Here is a 22,203-nt window from a genome sequence, read left to right on the forward strand (position 1 = left end):
TCAAACGCACGCAGAGTATTTACTCGTATACACTGGCATGCAGTTAGTTTTGTGCCATAGGTTATGGCTGACACAAAGACCCCAAACCTTTCATGCACAAAAATAAATACGGTTTATTCTGACATGTGTACATATACAGCAATGTACGTACAGGGTGTTTCTTTAGCTTCACCAAATTTTTAAATATTGACTGCGGCAGATAGCATAATTTTAACCCTGGAGCTAAGTTAGTCGATGAAGCGGCCATTACTTCTACGGGAAATCGAAACGCTTAATTGAATTATGAACATAATTACGCTATTTAACTTTTTAATTAATTACTTTATTGCGCATATTTCAATTTACGAATCGTATAGCTCTTGAGTTTGCTAGGCATATCAGTTTGGAACGAATTGCGAGGATGGCACTGGTTTTGAGGTGTTCGCCGTCAAACTTGCGGTAAGAATGCACCGTTGTTCCACTTACTTTCTTATGAAAACGCTGCTTCGTACATTGAAGCACAAAAGCAGCTGGGACGCCATTGCACTTCATCGGGCACTGAAAATTAATGTCTCGAAACTGGCGCAGTCCTGAGAATTCTTTATAAGTTGCGAACTCGTCTGCGAATCACCGGCTACAATTCGCAGATTTAAATATGTGCCGTACGTAAACTAATAATTGTAAAATTAATTAGCGTAATTATATTAGTTATTCAACTGAGCATGTTGGTTTGTTGTAGACCGCATCACCGTGAAATTTAGCTCAAAGGTTAGAATTGTGACATTTGCCGCAGGCTCTTTAAAAAAATATTGATGCAGCTAAAAAAAAAAAGACGCCTGGTATGTCAAACTAATTACAGCAGCCAGCTTTTTTTTTTTTTCGCGACAAAGGCGAAAAACGAAGTTCGAGTTATATTGGCTTTATTAATGGCTAGGCGTTCTCTTGAACGGCACATGATGTTTGCCGGCATATTTCCGAACTCACGCGATGTTACAAAAGGGACGTCGGTCGCAATATCTGCAGCTGACGTATAGGCACTGGTTGCCTGTTGCTTTTTCTTTTTTTTCCCAGTACCTTCGGCTAGAGGCGCTGCTCTCAGGCGTTCGTTCCAACGTCACCTTGTGCCAATACAAAGGTGGCTGGAAAGATGGCGATGAAAGTTGTCATCTCACCTTTTCAGGTATGCACATGTTCCCAGCGTAAGCGACTTTTGTAAGTTTCACGCTTTCTGAATGCATGACATCATTATGCTGCTGACTGCAGCCTGTGCGCTCTCTTCAAGACTTGCAACGCATCGTCAGCCTCTCGGAGAACAGCGCTGAGCTCCTGCATTATTTCAAGCAGCGGATGAAGCAGGCAAGGCGTTTCGGAGACGCCTTTTCTGAGCTTCTGCGAATTATCGCCATGGAAAGCGAGATTAATGGTAAATATACTCAGTACTCACTTCAGTATAGCTGCGCAATGAAAAGACGTTCTGGTGTTCTATTTCTCTCTCCCTCTCTCTTTTATGGCAACTGTCTCTTTAGGCTTTAGGAACGCAGCAGACTACGTCATGAATTCTTACGAATGGCCGACGTTCAGGGAAGATGCGGAAGCATTCTGGAACAAACTGCTCCCGTTGTACCAGCGTATGCATCGCCTGGTGCGAGAGAGGCTGATCAGAAAGTATGGCTCTAAGATCGTGTCTCCGACTGGTCCTATAGACGTTCACCTACTGGGTAAAGCGCTTTGACCTTTTTTTTATTGACTGTACTTAAGCTATGCTTTCTTGCACTCTGTAATATTTTCACCCTTTAATGAACAAGACAATAAATAAGGCGTGAATGAATTTTCATTGTTTTACATTGGTTCACTATTGCTTTATTTGCCTCTAAAGAATCTCGAGCAATATTTAGAAATACTTATAAGCAAATAAAAAAAAGGAAAGTACAGAAACGCGAAGATTTTTGTTATGTCGGTTTGCAGGAACATAATACTGCATGGAGGAATAGTGTGTTCGATACAAGTGCGTTTGCTGGCAAAATAGGCGTACTAACGAATAGAATTGCACAGAAAAGCCAACGTGCACGTTTTGAGTGAAATCGCGCAGTATTCTTGCGTGAGAGCACATTCTTCCTCCTAATTCTATACGCGAAAAGCCGTAACCAAAGGGCAAGCCACGTATTCTCACTGCGCTCATTTTACCCACGTTCATACTATAAATACACGCAATGCACAGATCGCGCGAAACGCAAGCGCAAAGAGCGCAGATGCAGTCGCACCAGGCTTCAAGCGTGCCAGAGCCTCAACATTAGAGAGTGTTAGTTTAGGGGACGCAAGCGGCTTGCGCACGCAACTGCGCATGCGCCGGTATTGCGCATGCGCAGATACATACTTGTAGGGCTGCGCATGCGCAGTATCGTCGCCCCTAGTTTCTTGCGCACGCAAGCCGCTTGCGTCCCCTAAACCAATACTCCCTATTTTCTAAAGCATTTGCTGGGAGGGTCAAACACAGAGCGACAGAACGTGGCCAATGAGCGCCACAGTATTAGCTTTCGTTTTGCGGTTACAGGAGTTCCGGAATTATCGTTTTGTGAAACGACTGGCCGGTACAAGCCGTGTGGACTTTTGACAACAGTGGGCTTGAGCCCAGTGCTGGTACTTCTGTTGGTTGTGCTGTCTTTTATGCGAGTGCGCTACGCCGGTGCTGACGTTTCTGTCTGCGCCTGCCAACGTCCAGGTAAATGTGCACGTGTGGATGTGCAGATGTCAGTTCGGCGCCCCGTATTTTGACGGACAATGCGAACCGCCAGAACCGCTTTCGATTGTACGTCCTAGTGTGGTCAACACTCTAAAATAACATGATTTGTTAACGTTGCGACTGCGCTCTGAACGTAGCATTATTCAGCGATTGCTGTAAGAATTGGCTTCAAGATATACTTAAAACACAAACCGCCTGTCATTATCCGTCTATGCCTATACTTCCGCACGAAGGACTTTATCAGCGAGATCCAGTTACCCCTGTTCTTCATCAGTGGGCTCCAGTATTGCCTGAATGTTCTCACTCTTAACATTTAGAGATTAGTGTTCCTTAAAAAGCCATAATGTATTGCTGTGGTATCGGTTAGAGCGTTCACACCCGCAAACGCACGGCTTTGGCATGGCGTGATCCATAACTAGAGCCGCTCCAGTTAGTTTTTACGCATAGTTTGGCAATGCAATATACCCGAGTTGTGCTGCCTCTAAATGCTTGCAGTAGGTGTGGGCGAACATTTGAAGTTTCCAATACGAATAGAATATTTCACACTAACTATTCGTATTCGTATTCAAAAATGACCTATTCAGTATTTCCGAATATCGAAACTAACAAAACATTTCGCACAATCCGACTGTTAAAGTCCGGTTACTGTCCTCCGTCTGCTAAGCAAAGTGTCGTATGTCATCAGAAGTCAAACTACGACAAATGTTTTTAATCACGGAAGAAACTAAATAGGTAATGCAAGCTTAGTTTTCTTTTACTTTGGCGGCGGAAACCTACATGACAACCTGTGATTTTTGCTTCTAGTCTGCAATTTAGTGTTTCTTGCAATCTAGTCATATGGTACTTCTATATTTTAGGCTACAACCACACAGAGCTGTTTTCCTTGCAACGGGCCTTTTTATGTGTGTCTACGGCACGCAAGTGCTTCAGCCATTTTTTCTTTTCTTTTTCCACAACTCTTCTGGTTTATTTTCAACGACCAATAATTTAGCGTTCTTGGAATGATAGCCATGCAACAACCATTTAATTTTGGAAAGGCCCCTTGTTTGCAACCAGGCTCTAAAGATATGGAGAGGCTATTCGTGCGGTTCATTTCATAAGGTTTAGTTATTTGTGTTTCAAACTAATCCCGATTGCCCGTGATAGTTGGCTGCCTTTTTCTCACTAGTCAGTACAGGCGTGGTACCTAATTACTAGAAAATATATATTCCTGCTGCAAATACATGCGTCTGCGTTGGCTATTTGATATTCGAGTTCGTATTCAATACTTACTATTTGTATGCGATTCATATTCGAAAAAGTTGATATTCGCCCGCCTCTAGTATATAGCGTGTTTCAGCGAACATTTTCAAAATTTTTTAGTATTGCCTGTGGCTGATGACACACTTCTAGTGCATGAGCTGGTCTACTTGAAGAGGCGGATATTACTTGCACAATATATTGAAATACACAACTGATTAATTAACGGAAATTACTAATTAAGTTTTTAACTAATTACCGTAGGCACGCATTGCAATTTACAAATTCTAGCGAGTGAGACTGGAAGGCATATCCACTTGAACATAAGTGCGTGGATGGCATCATTTACGAATTATGCGCCGTCAAACTTGCGCTAAAAATGCACTGTCGTTCCACTTACTCTTTAACAAAACGTCGTTTTATGCGTTGAAGCACAAAAGTAACTGGAACGCCAATGCATTTCTCCGCAAGGTTCGGGAATTAATATATCGAAAGCGGTGTAATCCTGGAAATTCGTTCCAAATGGATCCGCCTTGCGGACTCGCCGGCGAGAATTTGTAAATTGCAATATGGGCCATGATGTAATTAGTTAAACATGATTAGGCATCCTTTGGTATTTAGTCGCTTAGGGATTTCAATTTTTTTGTGTAAGTAGTGCCCGCCTCTTAGAGTAGACGACCTCATCAACTAGAATTGTGCTCTGTGCCACAGGGAATTTTTTTATCTTAAATTGAAAGTGTTCGCTAGAACACTCGGTCTAGTAAACGCTACGACCTAACACGACTTACGTTTTTGGTTAGGCGTGCAGGGTTACTTGACAAGCAATGCGGCAGATTTGACAGACCCTTTGATGGCGTCGGCATGGAATGATGAAAACTCTCCTGTGAATTCGAAGGTAAGAAGAATCCTGGCCATCGGGTGTCTTGCACAATAACGTGCCGTCGGTATTTCACCGTACCAGCAACGCCGTCTAGTTCAACATGTTCTGTCATTCTTTTACGGCCGCTTTGTTCTGTCAACCTATCTTCATGAATTATTTTACTTTTTATATGATCTTGCAACTAGCCGCATATAGGAGCATTCCTCTGCAATAAAAATGTTGGTTGTGATTTTACAGCGCGTGTACTGTCGATGCCCTTCGTCTCACTTCTTTTTTCCGTGAATAAAGGGGGTTAACCGAGGGACCCGATTTTTATTAATCATAGCATAAGAATCCAATAAAGAAAGACACCAAGGACAACGCAGGGGAAATTATTTGTACTTACCAATTGAAGTAATGAAATGATAAATTAGTGGAATCGAAAGTGGATGAAGGAACAACCTGCCGCAGATGGGGAACAATCCCACGTCTTCGCATTAGGCGTGCGATGTTTTAACCAAGTGAGCTACCGCGGCGCCGTTCGCCCATCCACTTTCTGGGGCATTTATGTGTTACTACTAGAACTAACCCTGGGAGTGTTAGCCAGAGCCACCGCTCACAAATTTAACTAACAGGTTTAACTATGAAATCCGCGCCAGCTTACCCACCTCTCTCTCATTATATCCGCGTGACAATTAATTTGGAGCACATCGCTGTCACGCCTACACAAGTGCTGTATTGGGCTGGCAGATGCCATTAACGGATTGAATGGTGTGAAGTTAACTGCCCTTCTTTGCTTTCAGTCCCAAAACTTTACTGCATTCAAAGCGTTCAAAGAGGCGGAGTACTTCTACGTTTCTTTGGGGCTGCCGCAGCTGCCTAGGAGTGTTTGGAAGAAGTCTATGATTGCAACGTCATCGTCGCGGGACGCCGATTTCCCTTGCGAGGCGTCTGCTTGGGACTTTTGCGATGGACAAGATTACAGGTAGGAAACATTCGCGTTCATTGAGTGAGTGCAGCAGTGTTACTTCATACATTTAAAAAAAAGATGTAATTTACAGATTAAAGTTGGCAGAAATTAACGAAAACAACTGGAGCAGGCTAGGCCGTATGCCGTTAGAATGAATAAATGAATTAATTCGTTACGTAACATAAAACGCGCAGAAAGTTCGCCCGGGCCAAGCAACTCGATAAAACGCAAGCGGTCGCGTTTAGGCTACTCCGAACAAACACATACCCACACCCAAAGTACATTAACAAAATCACAGGGGGCAAGGAAAGCGACCTATGTAGGCTGTGTTCACAAACAGGAACACTCACACACATAATGTGGGAATGCGCCTCGCTCCCGTTTTCTCATCCCCCCGTCAGCAGCGAGACTGACTGGACAGCCTGGCTCAGTTCCGGGGACGTCGACCGACAGCTTGAACTGGTGGACTGGGCGGAGAAGGCCAAGCAGGCCCAGGGCCTTACTTGAGCCCGATCCCTCAGCCACCTCTCCCTCTCCCTTTCCCCTTTTCAATAATGTTTACGACCACCATCACCAAGAAAAAAAAAGCCACGTGGCCTTCTCAATGGCTCATACCCCCGTAAGCAATGGTTCATACCTTCGTAACCAAGCAAAAATGCAATGGCTCGTACTCCCGCAAGGCTGAGGCTACAAGCGCTCAGCAAAGTGAAGCGAGCAGAGCAAACATGCATTGAAATCACCTGTACAACATATAGAACAGCATAAGTTTGAAGCCACTGCTTAGAGGACGTAACGTAACGTCGAAGTGAGACGTCGTTGGCGCAAAATGAGGGTGCACATTGCGGCCGATATGTGCTAACAAAGTATAAGGTGTTCGGGCTAATTAAAAACACATAGTATTACACTTATGCATGTGATTGGCGTCGTTATAAAGTCGTTATAAACAACGTTTCTTGGGACAACTGAATCTTGCACCGGGTTCGCATTTGATGGAAACTATGGGCATGCCGGGGATTATGTGTGTGCAGAACATAAAGTGAGTGGGTCTTCCCTTTTCAGTAGGAAAATCCTTTTCAATAATGTACGGATGGAAGTAATCCAAAGTGTTGTGCGCGTTTTACGAACTCTGTAGAATGCTTGCGCGATGTCTTTGGATAAAGGACTATGATACCATGTTCATCATATTTGTTGGAAGTAGGAGCCACGTTATGGCCGATGTGCGCTCAAAATTTAAAGGGCTTGGGTTAATTCCGGCTTTTTCAGTAAATTATTATTAGTTCGAACGCATTTTACGACATGCGTTATACATAATCAAGTTTTCCCGTTATCCCGGGAGAAAGAAATGAGACATCGAGTTCACATTAGCTGGAGGAGGCCCTGTTACGGGACATGTGCGGGAAGAGTTTAATATGTGCTGTCTCATTAAGTATATACAAAGCATTACTAATACAACTGTTCGAAACGAAGAGCCTCGCTGAAGATTGGGTTGTCATTCTGCAAAAGTCGCACAAGTCTGCTGTGTCTTTTGCACTGCAGTTGTAAGGTTCTGGCAATTTTTAACCTTGGGGCAACCTATCGCGATTAGAACATTACTGTAATAAAATCTAAAATGAGAAATCTTAAAAATCTGAAATTAGTATGCACCTGTATGCCTCTTTCCGTGTGTTCCGTTGTGGAGCCGTCTTGACACATTACGTCTGGGTTTCTTGAAACGTATTGCGAAGGAGGCGACTACTTTATCACAAAATATTCCTCTGAACTATAATCTACCTTGCGAAAATTCTACCAAGGTACCTGTGTAGAAAAGCAAGCTCAGCGGGATCGGCTTCAGTGGCGGTAGCGTTTTTTTTCACGTTAGATATGGCTGAACTAAATTGATTAAATGCTGAAATAAATCCTTGACATAACAGCGCTTTCATTCTATGTAGTTAAATAGAGACGCATTTCTTATTGCTGAGAGCTCTCGGCCACCATAAGCAGGTGACTCAGTTAGCTGTGTCCACAATTTTGCTACCGCATATGCGGTTTATGTTTACGCGTGGCAAGTTCGCTTAGGGGACCTATGGTCCTTTGCTACACCAGTACTGGTGTACACGAATTCTCAAAGAAAAAAATCAAATTCCATAAATTCGAATGGAGTACACGAATTTTTGTACAGCTACTCTGTATGCTTGAAGCTTAAGTGCACTGGCTTTCTTCTATAACAACGTAATCCACGAATGTGGAAGAATTAGTCTGCAGAGTGGTTATGAGGAAGCCGATTCACTCCAGTGTGCTCTCATACCATGTACGGCCAGCCAAATCTTTAGTTAGTTCAAGCGAGCGCGGCTTTTTTTTATGCTTTCCAGCGCGAAGTATACGATGAATCGAGCTTGCGAAGCGGGCCAAGATTGAGCAAGGTCAAGGGGGATGGGAGCAGTGTCAAGCCGCATAACCTCGACTTGTTTTCGCCATTTTCTCAGCCACGTGATGTACAAGTGGCGTTATGTGCTCCCAAGTACCTACACGCCTGGAATTAATAAACAAAGAAAGATTACGAAAGCTCATGCTCACATAAGTTAGTGCGCACACGAGAGTCGTCCGTTTTGGTTTGTTCCTGTCCATGGCGTACAGAAAGTGAGTGCTCGCGCGAGGTATAGCTAAAAGATTTGGCAGCTGCACGTACTTGAGCATTGTTAACTGACCAGTGTGCCCATGTTGCTTTCTCTTCGAAAAAAGGGTTAAGATGTGCACCGAAGCAACAGTCGGTGGCCTGAGAACAGCGTTCCACGAGATGGGACACGTTTACTACTTCATGCTGTACGCGGAGCTGCCGCATGTCTTTCGAACAGGAGCAAACGCAGGTAAGTGAATATTAGATTTTGCTTACAGAGTTGAACGCAGCTCTCTCTCTCTCTCTCTCTTTCGGAAACGCGCTTTCCTTAGACACAAGGGAACATCAGCAGTCTATGAACTAAGGAAGGACGAATAGCGAAACCGAAGCGATTTACGTGCACACTGACGTTACTCGTATTCTTTTTTGAAATATTAAATATAGAGAGAAAGAAGAAGCTCTGCAGACGAAGGCTATATCAACCTTGGACGCACTGTTTTTTCTCGCCACTTTCCACATTTCTTTGCGTCCCGAATAAATTATTAATTAGCTAACAAGAACAGTCAAGAACAAACAAAATGACTAAGTTCTCTGTTCCTTTGACTAATACCTGTTCTGGTCGTGTTCGACCAGCATTCCACGAAGCTGTTGCAGACGCGCTGTCATGGTTGGCGATTCAATCTAGACGGCTTCGAGAACATCTCGGATTTGGAATAACAGATCCCGGTAAGCAAAAAAAGTCGAAGTTGCTTCTTGATGCAAAGGGCGAAAAATTGCATGATTTTATTTCTTTTTGCGCAGGCATTTCCATCCCCTCCCGTTTATTATATTTATCTCGTGAAAGATGCTGCTTGTTTTCCATTGCTTGTTGCAGTGGCACCTGGCAGCTTCGAGTTATATAGAAATGAAATCCACATGCTGCATAATTATAATATCCCGTAACTTTGGAACATTATTTGGTATAACATATATCATATAGAGCATGTGAACATACGACATTAATTCTTATCCAGGATACGTGGCCTCCGTGCGCGAGATTTTTTCGACAGAGTGCTAGTGCTTGTACAGCGAAGTTGAAAAGTTTTTTTTTCTGTAGACATTCATGACTGCCATAAAAACAGCAATAATAAAAAATGCACCGTAATCTGCAGCTCCAGGATAGCGACACGCTCTTGCTGAACTCCCATATTTTTTTATTTCCATTGATGAAACGCGTCGCAATTGCTACAACGAAGCAGCTGCGGAGACACATCACCTACTGGCGCTCGCATTCGACCACGTCGGACAACTGTTTCATGGAATCGCAACTAGCAAGTGGATGTGGACAGTGCTGGACGAACCTGTAAGCCGCGAGCGTATGGACTCACTATACTGGGATATGAGGTAAGTGAGAAGTGCGCGCTTGTTTAAACGATTACTTATGAATGAATGAATGAATGAATGAATGTCGTATGGACTCACTGTACTGGGATATGAGGCAAGCGAGAAGTGTGCGCTTGCTCAAACGATTACTTATGAATGAATGAATGAATTGTAACGAAAAAGAAGAGGACATGGACAAGGGCCAGCCTGATTGTCTATTCAATACCTGCAGTGCAACCAGTGAGTCAGCCGGATCGCCAGCGCTTGGCACGAGAGAGAGCCACTCGGCCATCCAGCGATTCCTGCTCTACGTTGCCCGACTTCTCGGTTACGCTTGACGCTACCAGCTGATTTATTAAATACACCCCTTTACAATTGGTGGAGGTGCTGGGTATTCAAGAACATCTCCAACCTGGAACTCCGGTCTCAGGCTCTGCCACCAGTCATGCCTGACTCTATCCGGCAGACGTTGCCGACACCGTCCGTGGCCTGCTCTGGCACATAGATCCAGCGCTATTCAGCGGTACGCATGAGCATGACGTCGACGACTGGCTCTCTTCGTACGAACGGGTGAGCTTGCACAATCGCTGGGACGATACCTCCAAGTTAAATAACGTCATCTTCCAACTTGCGGGTGTGGCTCGCCTGTGGTACAAAAATCACGGAGCCGACTTTAAGTCCTGGTCGGCGCTCCACTTTCGCTGAAGTTTTCGGTCGCTCCCACAAGTTGCGCACCGAGCAGCGGTTAAGAGGGCGAGCGCAACAACCGGGTGAAACATTCACCAATTATATTGAAGAGGTACTAGACCTGTGCAAACGTGTGGATGCGTCTATGCCTGAAAATGACAAGGTGAAGCACATATTTAAGGGCATCGCCTACGACATTTTTTCACGTGTTGATCGCCAAAAGTCCGCGTACTGTAGTTGCAGCTCATAAACTTGTGCCAAAGCTACGACGAGTTGAAGAGGAAGCGAGATTTGACCAGGCGCCCCTCAGTGGCTGACGAAGCCCTCTTTGCCATGGCCGTCTGCTCTGATCACTCGCCCCTGCTCATACAAATCCAAGCAATCATGCGGGAGGAAGTTGCACGTCAGCTTTCTCTACTGCCAATCACTGTGATGCCCCAACAACATCCGCTGCTCCGCCTACACAGCTCGGCCCGCCACTCTGGCTGTTTATTGAAGAGCAAGCTGCTGAGGCTCTACGAATGCAGCATCAGCAGTACCCTGTTGCTGCTCCATTCACTTACGTATCCGTCGCCTGCGCAGCCTCTTCGCCAACCGCTCGTTACGACACATCCACGGCTCCTGCCACCCGTTCATCATTCTGTCAGCCGACCTGCTCGCGCTTTTGTAAATCCTTGGGGCATGCAAAACAACAGGCCCATATGTTACGCCTAGCGGTATACCCGGCGGACATGTTGCGCGACTCTGCCGCCACCGCATGCTGCACTCTAATGGCTTTGTGCAGACACCTCCCTGCGCCGACGTGCAACCTTTACACGACGCTTATTTTAGTCAGTAGTCGAGTAGGCCAACAGCCGAGCGCCCGTTACTTGCACGTCGTTCACCTTCCCCGCGTCGCCGCTCGTTTTCTCCCATGCGTCGGCATCCTTCATCCACGCAAGAGGAAAACTAAGCGTCGAGGTTCAGGAGGCAGCAACTGATTCGCCAATATTCTTTACCAGTCCTCCGTTGTCGCCTTCGAACGTTGTCGACCTTACTGCTGACGGCGTGCCTACCGTTGCGCTAATTGATACTGGGGCAGCCGTGTGTGTACTGAACGAACGCCTCTCTCGCGCTCTACGAAAAGTCACGACGCCACTTTCTGGGTTTTCTCTGCGCACAGCAAGCGCCCAGTCAGTTAAGCGTTCAGTGGCAGGCACAGCAAGAGTTCTTATTCAGGGCGTTCTCTACATTGTCGAGCTTGTGGTTCTGCCATCCTGCTCTCACGACGTTATACTTGGTTAAGACTCGCTCTCTCGAAATAATCGCGTCGTCAACCATGCGCGTGCTGAAGTCCAACTATCGCCTTTGTGTGATGTGAGCGGGAAATTTTCTGCTTTTTCTTCTTCATTATCCTATTGCTGGTTAGATAACGCCATGTGTAAGACCCGTTTGAATTTGCTGAAATTATGAAAGGTATTTGAATGCATAATAATTTGGGTCAACGAGCATGCAAGCTCAAAAAGTTATACGAGGATGGTCACTGCCTGTGCCCGAGTTTCTAGCAGACCATCTGGGAATAGACAAATTAGAGGCAGCGAAAGTGAGATCTATCGCGGGAAACGACTGACTACAAATAACTGTGAGTGTGCTTGCGTTAATGAATGATAAATTATTGTTAACAGCCCAACACATGAAACGTTTGCCACTCAAAGTGGTCTTACAGCCCCACGACGTATGATGGGAGTTAAAGACCGCGGCAAAAATTATTTCTTTTTTACAGGACGTAATTACTGTATCAAGAACACTAGTATTCAGTATGCCTTACGGGGAAATGAGCAACAACTAATGTCAGTGGGACAGGACCTGAAATAGAAATGTCTAGGGCTAGAACTTCACTTCCATAAGTCATAAGCTGGTAAGTCATTTTAGCCCGGTGCGCAATTTTTGAAGAAATAAATATAGGTCAGCCGTCACGAAGAGAAGGGCGGTCTAAGCTTCCCGCTAATCTGGTCCTTCAAGAACACATCGCATTACCGCCGTACTCGCCTGCCATTGTTCCCGTTTTCTGCTGTGCTGTCTATGAAGGCTCTGTCCTCTTCACTTCTTCGGAACTCTTCATAACCCACAATGATGATCCTCTTCCTTTCGCCACAACTGACATTTCAGCCGGTCCCAGCTCCATAGTTGTTTGCAATTCGTTTCTACAACACTGAAGGCTCTCTGCGGCGAAGCACTTGGCCGTGTTCAGCCCCTTGATGACATGATTATTATCGACGTGCCAGATGCTTCGTATAAAGAGCGCACTGACTTTTGTGCACTTTCCACTTCTGCTTCGCCATCCCCTGACGTGTTCGCAACTTTCGTTACCGATGACCTCATTTCCTAGCAACACTCCTAGCGTCTTCACCTGCTTGCCCACTTTCGTTCTTCTTTTGAAGTCGCTCAGCCTACTCGGGGCCGTACATCGACCATCAGCCGTAACATCGGCACTGGCTCCAACGCACCATTGCGGCAGTGCCCGTACCGTGTCTCAGCCAAGGAGCGTCAAGTTATCAGTGAGCACGCCGACGACATGCTTCAGCGCGGCGTCATTCGGTCTTGATATAGTCCGTAGGCATCACGGGTGGTTCTCGTCACACACACACACACAAAAAAAAGATGGTTGCATTCGATTTTGCGCTGACTATCGCCGTCTTAATAAGGTAACTCGACGCGTACCCTCTACCGCGCATTGACGCCGCTCTGAACAGCTTGCAAGACACTGAATTCTTCTCTTCGTTGGATTTACGCTCGGGCTACTGGCAGGTCCCGATCTGAGCAGCTGATCGCCCTAAAACCCCATTCATCACTCCAGACGGTTTATACGAATTTAACGTGGTGTCATTTGGACTATCCAATGCGCCTGCAACGTTTGAACGAATGATGGACAATATCTTGCGCGGCCTAAAATGGAGCACGTGTTTATGCTATCTCAAAGACATCCTTGTGTTCGCTCCCGATTTCAACACGTCTCCGCCTTAGGCGAGTGCTGACGTCCTTGACCAACGCAGGCCTGCAACTGAACCTGAAAAAGTGCCAGTTTGCCGCACTCAAACTCATGATTCTAGGTCACGTCGTATTCCAAGACGGAATCTGTCCCGACCCATGAAAATGGGCTATGGCAGAGTTTTCAAAGCCCAAGACAGTCAAAGAACACCACGCCTTCACCCGCCTCTGTTCTTACTTCAGACGCTTTGTCTGCAACTTTGCCTCCTTTGTATCACCTCTGACACAACTCTTAAGTGGCGCCTACGACCTATCCTCCTGGTCTCTTGCGTGCGACCCCTTTACAGAATGAATGACGTATGGACTCAGTCTACTGGGATATGAGGTAAGATGTGTGCGCTTGGTTATCAACTATTACGAACGAACGAACGAACGAACGAACGAACGAACGAACGAACGAACGAACGAACGAACGAACGAACGAACGAACGAACGAACGAACGAACGAACGAACGAACGAACGAACGAACGAACGAACGAACGAACGAACGAACGAACGAACGAACGAACGAACGAACGAACGAACGAACGAACGAACGAACGAACGAACGAACGAACGAACGAACGAACGAACGAACGAACGAACGAACGAACGAACGAACGAACGAACGAACGAACGAACGAACGAACGAACGAACGAACGAACGAACGAACGAACGAACGAACGAACGAACGAACGAACGAACGAACGAACGAACGAACGAACGAACGAACGAACGAACGAACGAACGAACGAACGAACGAACGAACGAACGAACGAACGAACGAACGAACGAACGAACGAACGAGCGAACGAACGAACGAACGAACGAACGAACGAACGAACGAACGAACGAACGAACGAACGAACGAACGAACGAACGAACGAACGAACGAACGAACGAACGAACGAACGAACGAACGAACGAACGAACGAACGAACGAACGAACGAACGAACGAACGAACGAACGAACGAACGAACGAACGAACGAACGAACGAACGAACGAACGAACGAACGAACGAACGAACGAACGAACGAACGAACGAACGAACGAACGAACGAACGAACGAACGAACGAACGAACGAACGAACGAACGAACGAACGAACGAACGAACGAACGAACGAACGAACGAACGAACGAACGAACGAACGAACGAACGAACGAACGAACGAACGAACGAACGAACGAACGAACGAACGAACGAACGAACGAACGAACGAACGAACGAACGAACGAACGAACGAACGAACGAACGAACGAACGAACGAACGAACGAACGAACGAACGAACGAACGAACGAACGAACGAACGAACGAACGAACGAACGAACGAACGAACGAACGAACGAACGAACGAACGAACGAACGAACGAACGAACGAACGAACGAACGAACGAACGAACGAACGAACGAACGAACGAACGAACGAACGAACGAACGAACGAACGAACGAACGAACGAACGAACGAACGAACGAACGAACGAACGAACGAACGAACGAACGAACGAACGAACGAACGAACGAACGAACGAACGAACGAACGAACGAACGAACGAACGAACGAACGAACGAACGAACGAACGAACGAACGAACGAACGAACGAACGAACGAACGAACGAACGAACGAACGAACGAACGAACGAACGAACGAACGAACGAACGAACGAACGAACGAACGAACGAACGAACGAACGAACGAACGAACGAACGAACGAACGAACGAACGAACGAACGAACGAACGAACGAACGAACGAACGAACGAACGAACGAACGAACGAACGAACGAACGAACGAACGAACGAACGAACGAACGAACGAACGAACGAACGAACGAACGAACGAACGAACGAACGAACGAACGAACGAACGAACGAACGAACGAACGAACGAACGAACGAACGAACGAACGAACGAACGAACGAACGAACGAACGAACGAACGAACGAACGAACGAACGAACGAACGAACGAACGAACGAACGAACGAACGAACGAACGAACGAACGAACGAACGAACGAACGAACGAACGAACGAACGAACGAACGAACGAACGAACGAACGAACGAACGAACGAACGAACGAACGAACGAACGAACGAACGAACGAACGAACGAACGAACGAACGAACGAACGAACGAACGAACGAACGAACGAACGAACGAACGAACGAACGAACGAACGAACGAACGAACGAACGAACGAACGAACGAACGAACGAACGAACGAACGAACGAACGAACGAACGAACGAACGAACGAACGAACGAACGAACGAACGAACGAACGAACGAACGAACGAACGAACGAACGAACGAACGAACGAACGAACGAACGAACGAACGAACGAACGAACGAACGAACGAACGAACGAACGAACGAACGAACGAACGAACGAACGAACGAACGAACGAACGAACGAACGAACGAACGAACGAACGAACGAACGAACGAACGAACGAACGAACGAACGAACGAACGAACGAACGAACGAACGAACGAACGAACGAACGAACGAACGAACGAACGAACGAACGAACGAACGAACGAACGAACGAACGAACGAACGAACGAACGAACGAACGAACGAACGAACGAACGAACGAACGAACGAACGAACGAACGAACGAACGAACGAACGAACGAACGAACGAACGAACGAACGAACGAACGAACGAACGAACGAACGAACGAACGAACGAACGAACGAACGAACGAACGAACGAACGAACGAACGAACGAACGAACGAACGAACGAACGAACGAACGAACGAACGAACGAACGAACGAACGAACGAACGAACGAACGAACGAACGAACGAACGAACGAACGAACGAACGAACGAACGAACGAACGAACGAACGAACGAACGAACGAACGAACGAACGAACGAACGAACGAACGAACGAGCGAGCGAGCGAGCGAGCGAGCGAGCGAACGAACGAACGAACGAACGAACGAACGAACGAACGAACGAACGAACGAACGAACGAACGAACGAACGAACGAAGGAAGGAAGGAAGGAAGGAAGGAAGGAAGGAAGGAAGGAAGGAAGGAAGGAAGGAAGGAACGAACGAATTAATGAATAAGTAAATGAATTACGTATGTAATCAATATACTGGGATATGAGGCAACTCAAGTGTGCGCTTGCTTAAATGATTACTTATGAATGAACGAATGAATGAATGAATGAATGAATGAATGAATGAATGAATGAATATTCTGCCTCACTTTTTAGGGATTTCTGCGCCACTTGGCAACACAACACCACGATCACGATCGAACACAACAACAATGGCTCAAGCAGCAGGACAGGGGCTTTTTTGGGCGCACAAATATAAAATATGCAAAGGTAATTTTGGCACAGAGCGTGAGAATATCTTGTTTCACAGCGCAACAAACATCTGCGCCTGCTCACTGCACTAATTGCTACGGTTTTCTAAGAAGCACCAAGACGCCAATCTAATGCGACATACAGGAATGCCCCTTCTGCGGCCACTTCGAGAGATTTTAGTTGAAGCAAAATCTTTCTCCTTTTTTTTCAGACTAAAATACGAAGGAATACGTTCACCGTCGGATACCCAGACGGGCAGTTTCCGCTCACCTGCGGATTATGATTTTCGCGCGCACATGAACCGAATCAGGTAAGTGAGGCGCCTGCAAATGCTGTCGTGCAAGTGTCTTTTTTTCCCTGCATATTACCTTGAGCAATGGTGTAAAGGCTGAGGGGGACATTAGAGTACTTGAGCAGCATGACAAAACTGCGCTTAGTACTAGTAAGTTGGTTGCTTTCACTGAATCTCCGCTTATTTGTTCATGTAAGCCGACGTTGAAAGCACCGATCAAAACTAAAATACAAACAGTGAAAATAGTACTACCGATAGCCCATGCACACCACTTCGCTGCATCCTGGCTCAAATTAAACTTTTATCAAGTCGATTTTTTTCGGCATGTTCGCAATAGCCAGTTCAAATGGATGAATTTTATGAGCGTCCCTGTTGAAACGGGATGGCATCTGTTGCGACCACGCTATATATAGTTACGTTTATAGTACGTTTATTCACGGTACTTAAAACCAGCGGTACTTACCGGTTCCTGTATACGCATGTGAAGCGTACCTCACTCACTGCTATTTGCTTTATAACTCGTGCTGAATAATCACGTTGATATAACTCTTTTATTTAAGCGGAGGAACAGGATAATTTACCGGTTTGAAACAGAAATCTTATTTTCTCCTTTGTATTGAAGCACCGGGAATAAAGTCAGCATCTGCCGCAGTAGCGCTGTCTCTTCTTGCGTGGTGGTTGCGAAAGTAAGCTAGCGCCAATAAAGTATGCAGTATTGTTTTTTTTTAATTTATTAGAACGTACACCATTTCGAACATCTGAGAAACCTTGACTTGGAGGGTCGCCATGACTACGCCTCTCGTGATATAAATGCAGCTCTGGGACGTAAGGAGCCCTTGAATTATTAACCAGCGCTTTTCAAGGAAAGCAGTAATAACACGGAATGCCGACACGTTAGCAGGGCACGTAAGCGGCGCTTATTAACGTTTACATTTACAGGATAACAGATGAGATGGGGAGTAAGCCGCAGTAACGCAGACATTTTTTTATTTCTTTTTACTTTCGCGAAGCCATCACATTACGAAGCCGCAAATGCATGGACTTGCCAGTGGCATGCACTGTATATGCTGTCCGATTTATCTACACCTTAATATATACGGAGTACAAGTATATAACGATCCGTAGTTTTTGTGCAGTTTTAGTGAGTCAAATTTGGCAGCTTTAGAACTCGGGCTGCTTTCCGCTACAGCACAAGAGTTTGTTGAAGTCTAAGCAGCACAGTGGGGTCAGAGTTCGATAAAGTGCTGGCGTGGTCATCAGCGTCCGAACGAGGAAGCCGTTGTCCTGGCATCGTTGCCTCGACAAAGACCGCTGGTTGACGAAGCGGGGGTCGTGGAAGCCCAAGCTGCCGCTTCCCCTGTTCGATTGGTGCTGGTTGTCGAATGTAGCACAGCTACGGCCTGAAGGGCTATGGACGCGTTTTGAAGAAATGCAAATGCTGAGTGGTCGCGCATAGTACGCCAGGCAGCGATTCTCCACACGAACCCATGTTCAACCCTTGCATCGTCCTGCACAGGTCCATGTGCAGCTTTGTCGTGCAGATGCAGATCGTCAAGTACCTGTGTGGAGGAGCGAATCACACGGGTCCACTGCACGAATGCGACGTTTTCGGCTCTGAAGAGGCAGGCAGACGTCTCGCGTAAGTTTGCTGCAGCAGTATTCTTTTATTCGGAGGCGCGCCCATGCACTATAAGTACACGCATTATTAAAGAGCTAGTATTAAAAGGCAGTGTAATGGGGCTAGTTGGTGGACATGAAACTAGTTCGTTTCATTGCATTACTAAAGTATATATATATATATATATATATATATATATATATATATATATATATATATATATATATATATATATATATATATATATATATATATATATATATATATGCTACTTGTATTTGAACCAACCTTGCAATCTGTCAACATTTGAAAACTTTTTACTACACAAACGGACCGTATGAGTGGAAGATCTGTTGGAATCCGTAACGCCCCGCCGACGTCATCGGTACCGTATTTTGGGCGCGAGAGCCGAGAAAGATTTTTCTAAACTTCACTTTGTTTTCACGGAAAAACAGCAAATAGAACTACAAAAGAATGCGATGCCGAAATAAGCTCATTTTATGTCTATACCTGATGTCGGAAGTGTATATAGGACTCGGCGACTGATCAGTTAACATTGATTAATCGATTGAGAGTTCGATAGCCATTAGTGTTTTTTTTTTCTTATCGCGAGTACCTGGGTAACGTCACGAGTTAAATCAGGCAAGTGTCGGCGCCGATGCTCCCGCTTTGGTTCCTCAAAAAGCCTGCAAGCGAGTGACAAATGGAGCTTCGGACTTTTTTAGATGGTGACCGTGGGTCTTACAGGACGGAAGCCACCCGTGCAGTTTGCACTTTGAGCCTGCACAGGAAGAGTCAAACGCCATGCGAGCGCCCCCTATTCGACGCTGATCGCATGGCGGTTAGTACTTAAGGAAGCTCTACTATCTTACGCTAACAAACTTTGTTACCTCCACAGTTGGTCGTATTTAGTCAGCGTAAGCTTCATACATTTGATATGCCTGCTCACGCAAAGTGTCGCTGACAGGCGAATGTCGATTGAAGCGGCACGGCTTGTTCGTTCTGCGAAGTTTATGCACGTGAATCACGTTCTTTTTTTTGCCGTGGTTTTGTTGCGTTTATGGATCCGTTTGCTAGTGATAAGGTTAGAGAACTCGGAAGCCGAAATCGCGGCCTGTTCGTGAGTTTCTTATTTATGTATTAGATTCACACGGGTGCGAGAGGCACCAACATTATTTACAAACTGCTTTTTGTCCAGGAGCCTACTGACTAAGATTACAGCGGCTGCTCGTCTTACTTTTCAGGTCAATTCTTAAGCTTGGATCATCAAAACCCCTGGCGGATACTATGGAAATGATCAGTGAAGGTCAACGAAAAACTATGGATGCGTCGGCTACTCTCGAATACTTCCTGCCCGTAATGGAGTGGCTGCAGGATAATTCTGAAAGCTACGTCGGATGGGGTCAACACCGGTAGCTACAGGTCGCAATGGCGCTTCTCTGCGTTTTAATCCGCCCCTGCCCATTATACGTAAAATGGATCAATGATGTCAATCGGTCGAGCGATCTGATAGCTTTCTACGAGACACCATCGGAAACACCTGAAGCATGGTGCTCCATTAAGCTTTTTTTTTCTTTCAGAGTATATGTATGCAGAGCAATTTGTGTAGAATTAAAACTCTTAAGAAATATGTAAAACAAACCTCAAGAAATAAAAACACGACTACAATAAATGTAGACGCTTCTTCAAATCATTGACACTTTTTTTCACCTGAGAGCGCGGATCGTCTGCTACAGCTGTTGAACGCTGCAGAGGTGGCCACACGCACACCACACCCTCCCCCCACCCCAAGCACGCACACACACACGCACGCATGAACGTGTCAAGTAATGAATGATTGAATGCGTTTTCCTAATAAAAAGGGCCTAATAGTATACCAGTTGCAAAATGATTCAATTCGGCTGCCCTGCAAGGCCGTTTCCGAACCAGAAAATCGTCGTCCACAGGCTTCATTTCTCTGTCTAACTCCTGTATTCAGAAATGCGCCAGAACTAGGGGCCCAGGCTTGATTTGATCTAGATGACGCCTGGCATCAACGCGTGCAATAAGCTCATTGCGCTTCATTCGGCGTTTACAAGGGCTTTACTAATGTACTAATTAAGGTACTCTCAAGGCCGTGAGGCGTCGCAGAGACGAGTCGGTGTGTGAACAACGGCTGAAAAACAAAGAGAAGGTGCACTTTTCAAGAATTACTCCGAAAATTTTTCATCGTCATAGTTCCACAGCACCTATTCGCGCAGAAAATGTTTGTTGCTCAACAACAGCCTCTACTGCAGCCGAACCCTCACAGAGTAGAAGGGTTTGGCGGCGGTAAAGGAGAAGCTCCTGAATGGTGACAATAAAATGCTGTATACTAGTGAATGGTTGAAAATAAGTTGATTGGAAAACATATATCTGACGCATGCGAAGCACTATTTTCGCAAATGGCCCTTTGCTATCGGAGCCGCCGCTGCTTTGAGGAGCCGATGAGTTGAGGAGGAGTCGATAAATGAAAGTTTGAACTCTTTAGTTCTCCGTTCGTATTTAGCCCTTTTTAGATATTTCTTTACGTGACTGCACTCATTTTATCGTCTGGCTCCATTTCAAGAAGCGCTATTTCAGGACTTCTATGAATATTTCCGCTGCGGTAGAGGGAACACTCTTCAAGCTATGGTTTTAAGGTATCGATCTCCACGCCTTCAGTTCGCACACCGCGTTTTGTTTCGCGCCAAATCTGCACTGCTGTACAGTGTGCATGCGAGACACGTGTCTCGGCCTACCGCTTTCAAGTAAAAGCAGTCGAAACGGTTGTTTAAAATTGCTGACACACGCATTGCACTTCAGGGCACGTATTAAGGGAGCGCTGTTACGGCGATCAGGAGGCTGGGGTGCTGAGCTAAAGCCACTCAAAATCAATAGCCAGAAACATGGACGGCTCTTGATTCTGTTTCGTGGTAGCTCCTAGTAGGCATTGCATAGACATTGTATAATAGCACGATAGTAGCAGGCATTGTAGTATCATTGTAGGATTGGTATAGGATTCGAGCATCGCCAGGTTACCGAATCCCAGCGTTACCTGAAAAATGCAGGGTTACGTCTGCATTGCAACAGAAGTAAGTGCAATTAAATTGTGAGAGAAACTATTATGAGTAACTTCGGATTCGTCAATTCATGCTCAGCGGATGACTTTACCCGCTCTTCTTCGGCTCGTCAGTGCGTTAAGTCTGTAAAAAGTTCAACGCTACACTCTGTCCAAGTGACTTCTGCTTTCCTTCCTTTGCTAAGAAAGTGGGAGCTTTTGAGCATTCTCTCGAGTCTTAAACGAAACACATCTGCTGGGATTGACAATGTCTACATTGAAGACATCTACAGAACCATCAGTTAAGGCTTCAGAAATATGTATGGCTTTTTATACTAAACGGTATCATATGTATGCGGTATGTGTCCCCGCTCTAAGCAACGAGCACGTGTGATTCTTCAGAAGCGTGGTAGCAAAGGTGGCGTGTCAAACTGCCGCCCTATTTTATTTCGTCTCTTGTTT

The 22,203-nt window shown here is 45.8% G+C and overlaps 1 protein-coding gene across 3 annotated transcripts; it reads left to right on the plus strand.

The window, feature by feature from the left end:
• Positions 1-468: 468 nt before the first annotated feature.
• LOC126530282 (angiotensin-converting enzyme-like) lies at positions 469-20,373 on the plus strand. Of its 3 annotated transcripts, none has more exons than XM_072288076.1 (11): positions 469-1,159; positions 1,243-1,402; positions 1,506-1,697; positions 4,759-4,853; positions 5,621-5,802; positions 8,506-8,630; positions 9,014-9,106; positions 9,616-9,763; positions 16,985-17,083; positions 18,607-18,704; positions 19,928-20,068. In XM_072288076.1, exons 1-11 carry the CDS (start codon positions 1,127-1,129, stop codon positions 19,978-19,980), a joined length of 1,278 nt encoding a protein of 425 aa, XP_072144177.1. In that variant the 5' UTR covers positions 469-1,126; the 3' UTR covers positions 19,981-20,068. The 3 variants fall into 3 exon arrangements, with proteins under 3 accessions (XP_072144177.1, XP_050033555.1, XP_054926262.1); XM_050177598.3 differs by having other exon boundaries at positions 479-1,159; positions 18,582-18,704; positions 19,928-20,373; XM_055070287.2 differs by having other exon boundaries at positions 479-1,159; positions 9,619-9,763; positions 18,582-18,704; positions 19,928-20,373.
• Positions 20,374-22,203: the final 1,830 nt, after the last annotated feature.

Source organism: Dermacentor andersoni, chromosome 5 (assembly GCF_023375885.2).
Source record: "Dermacentor andersoni chromosome 5, qqDerAnde1_hic_scaffold, whole genome shotgun sequence".
Classification (NCBI taxonomy): domain Eukaryota; kingdom Metazoa; phylum Arthropoda; class Arachnida; order Ixodida; family Ixodidae; genus Dermacentor; species Dermacentor andersoni.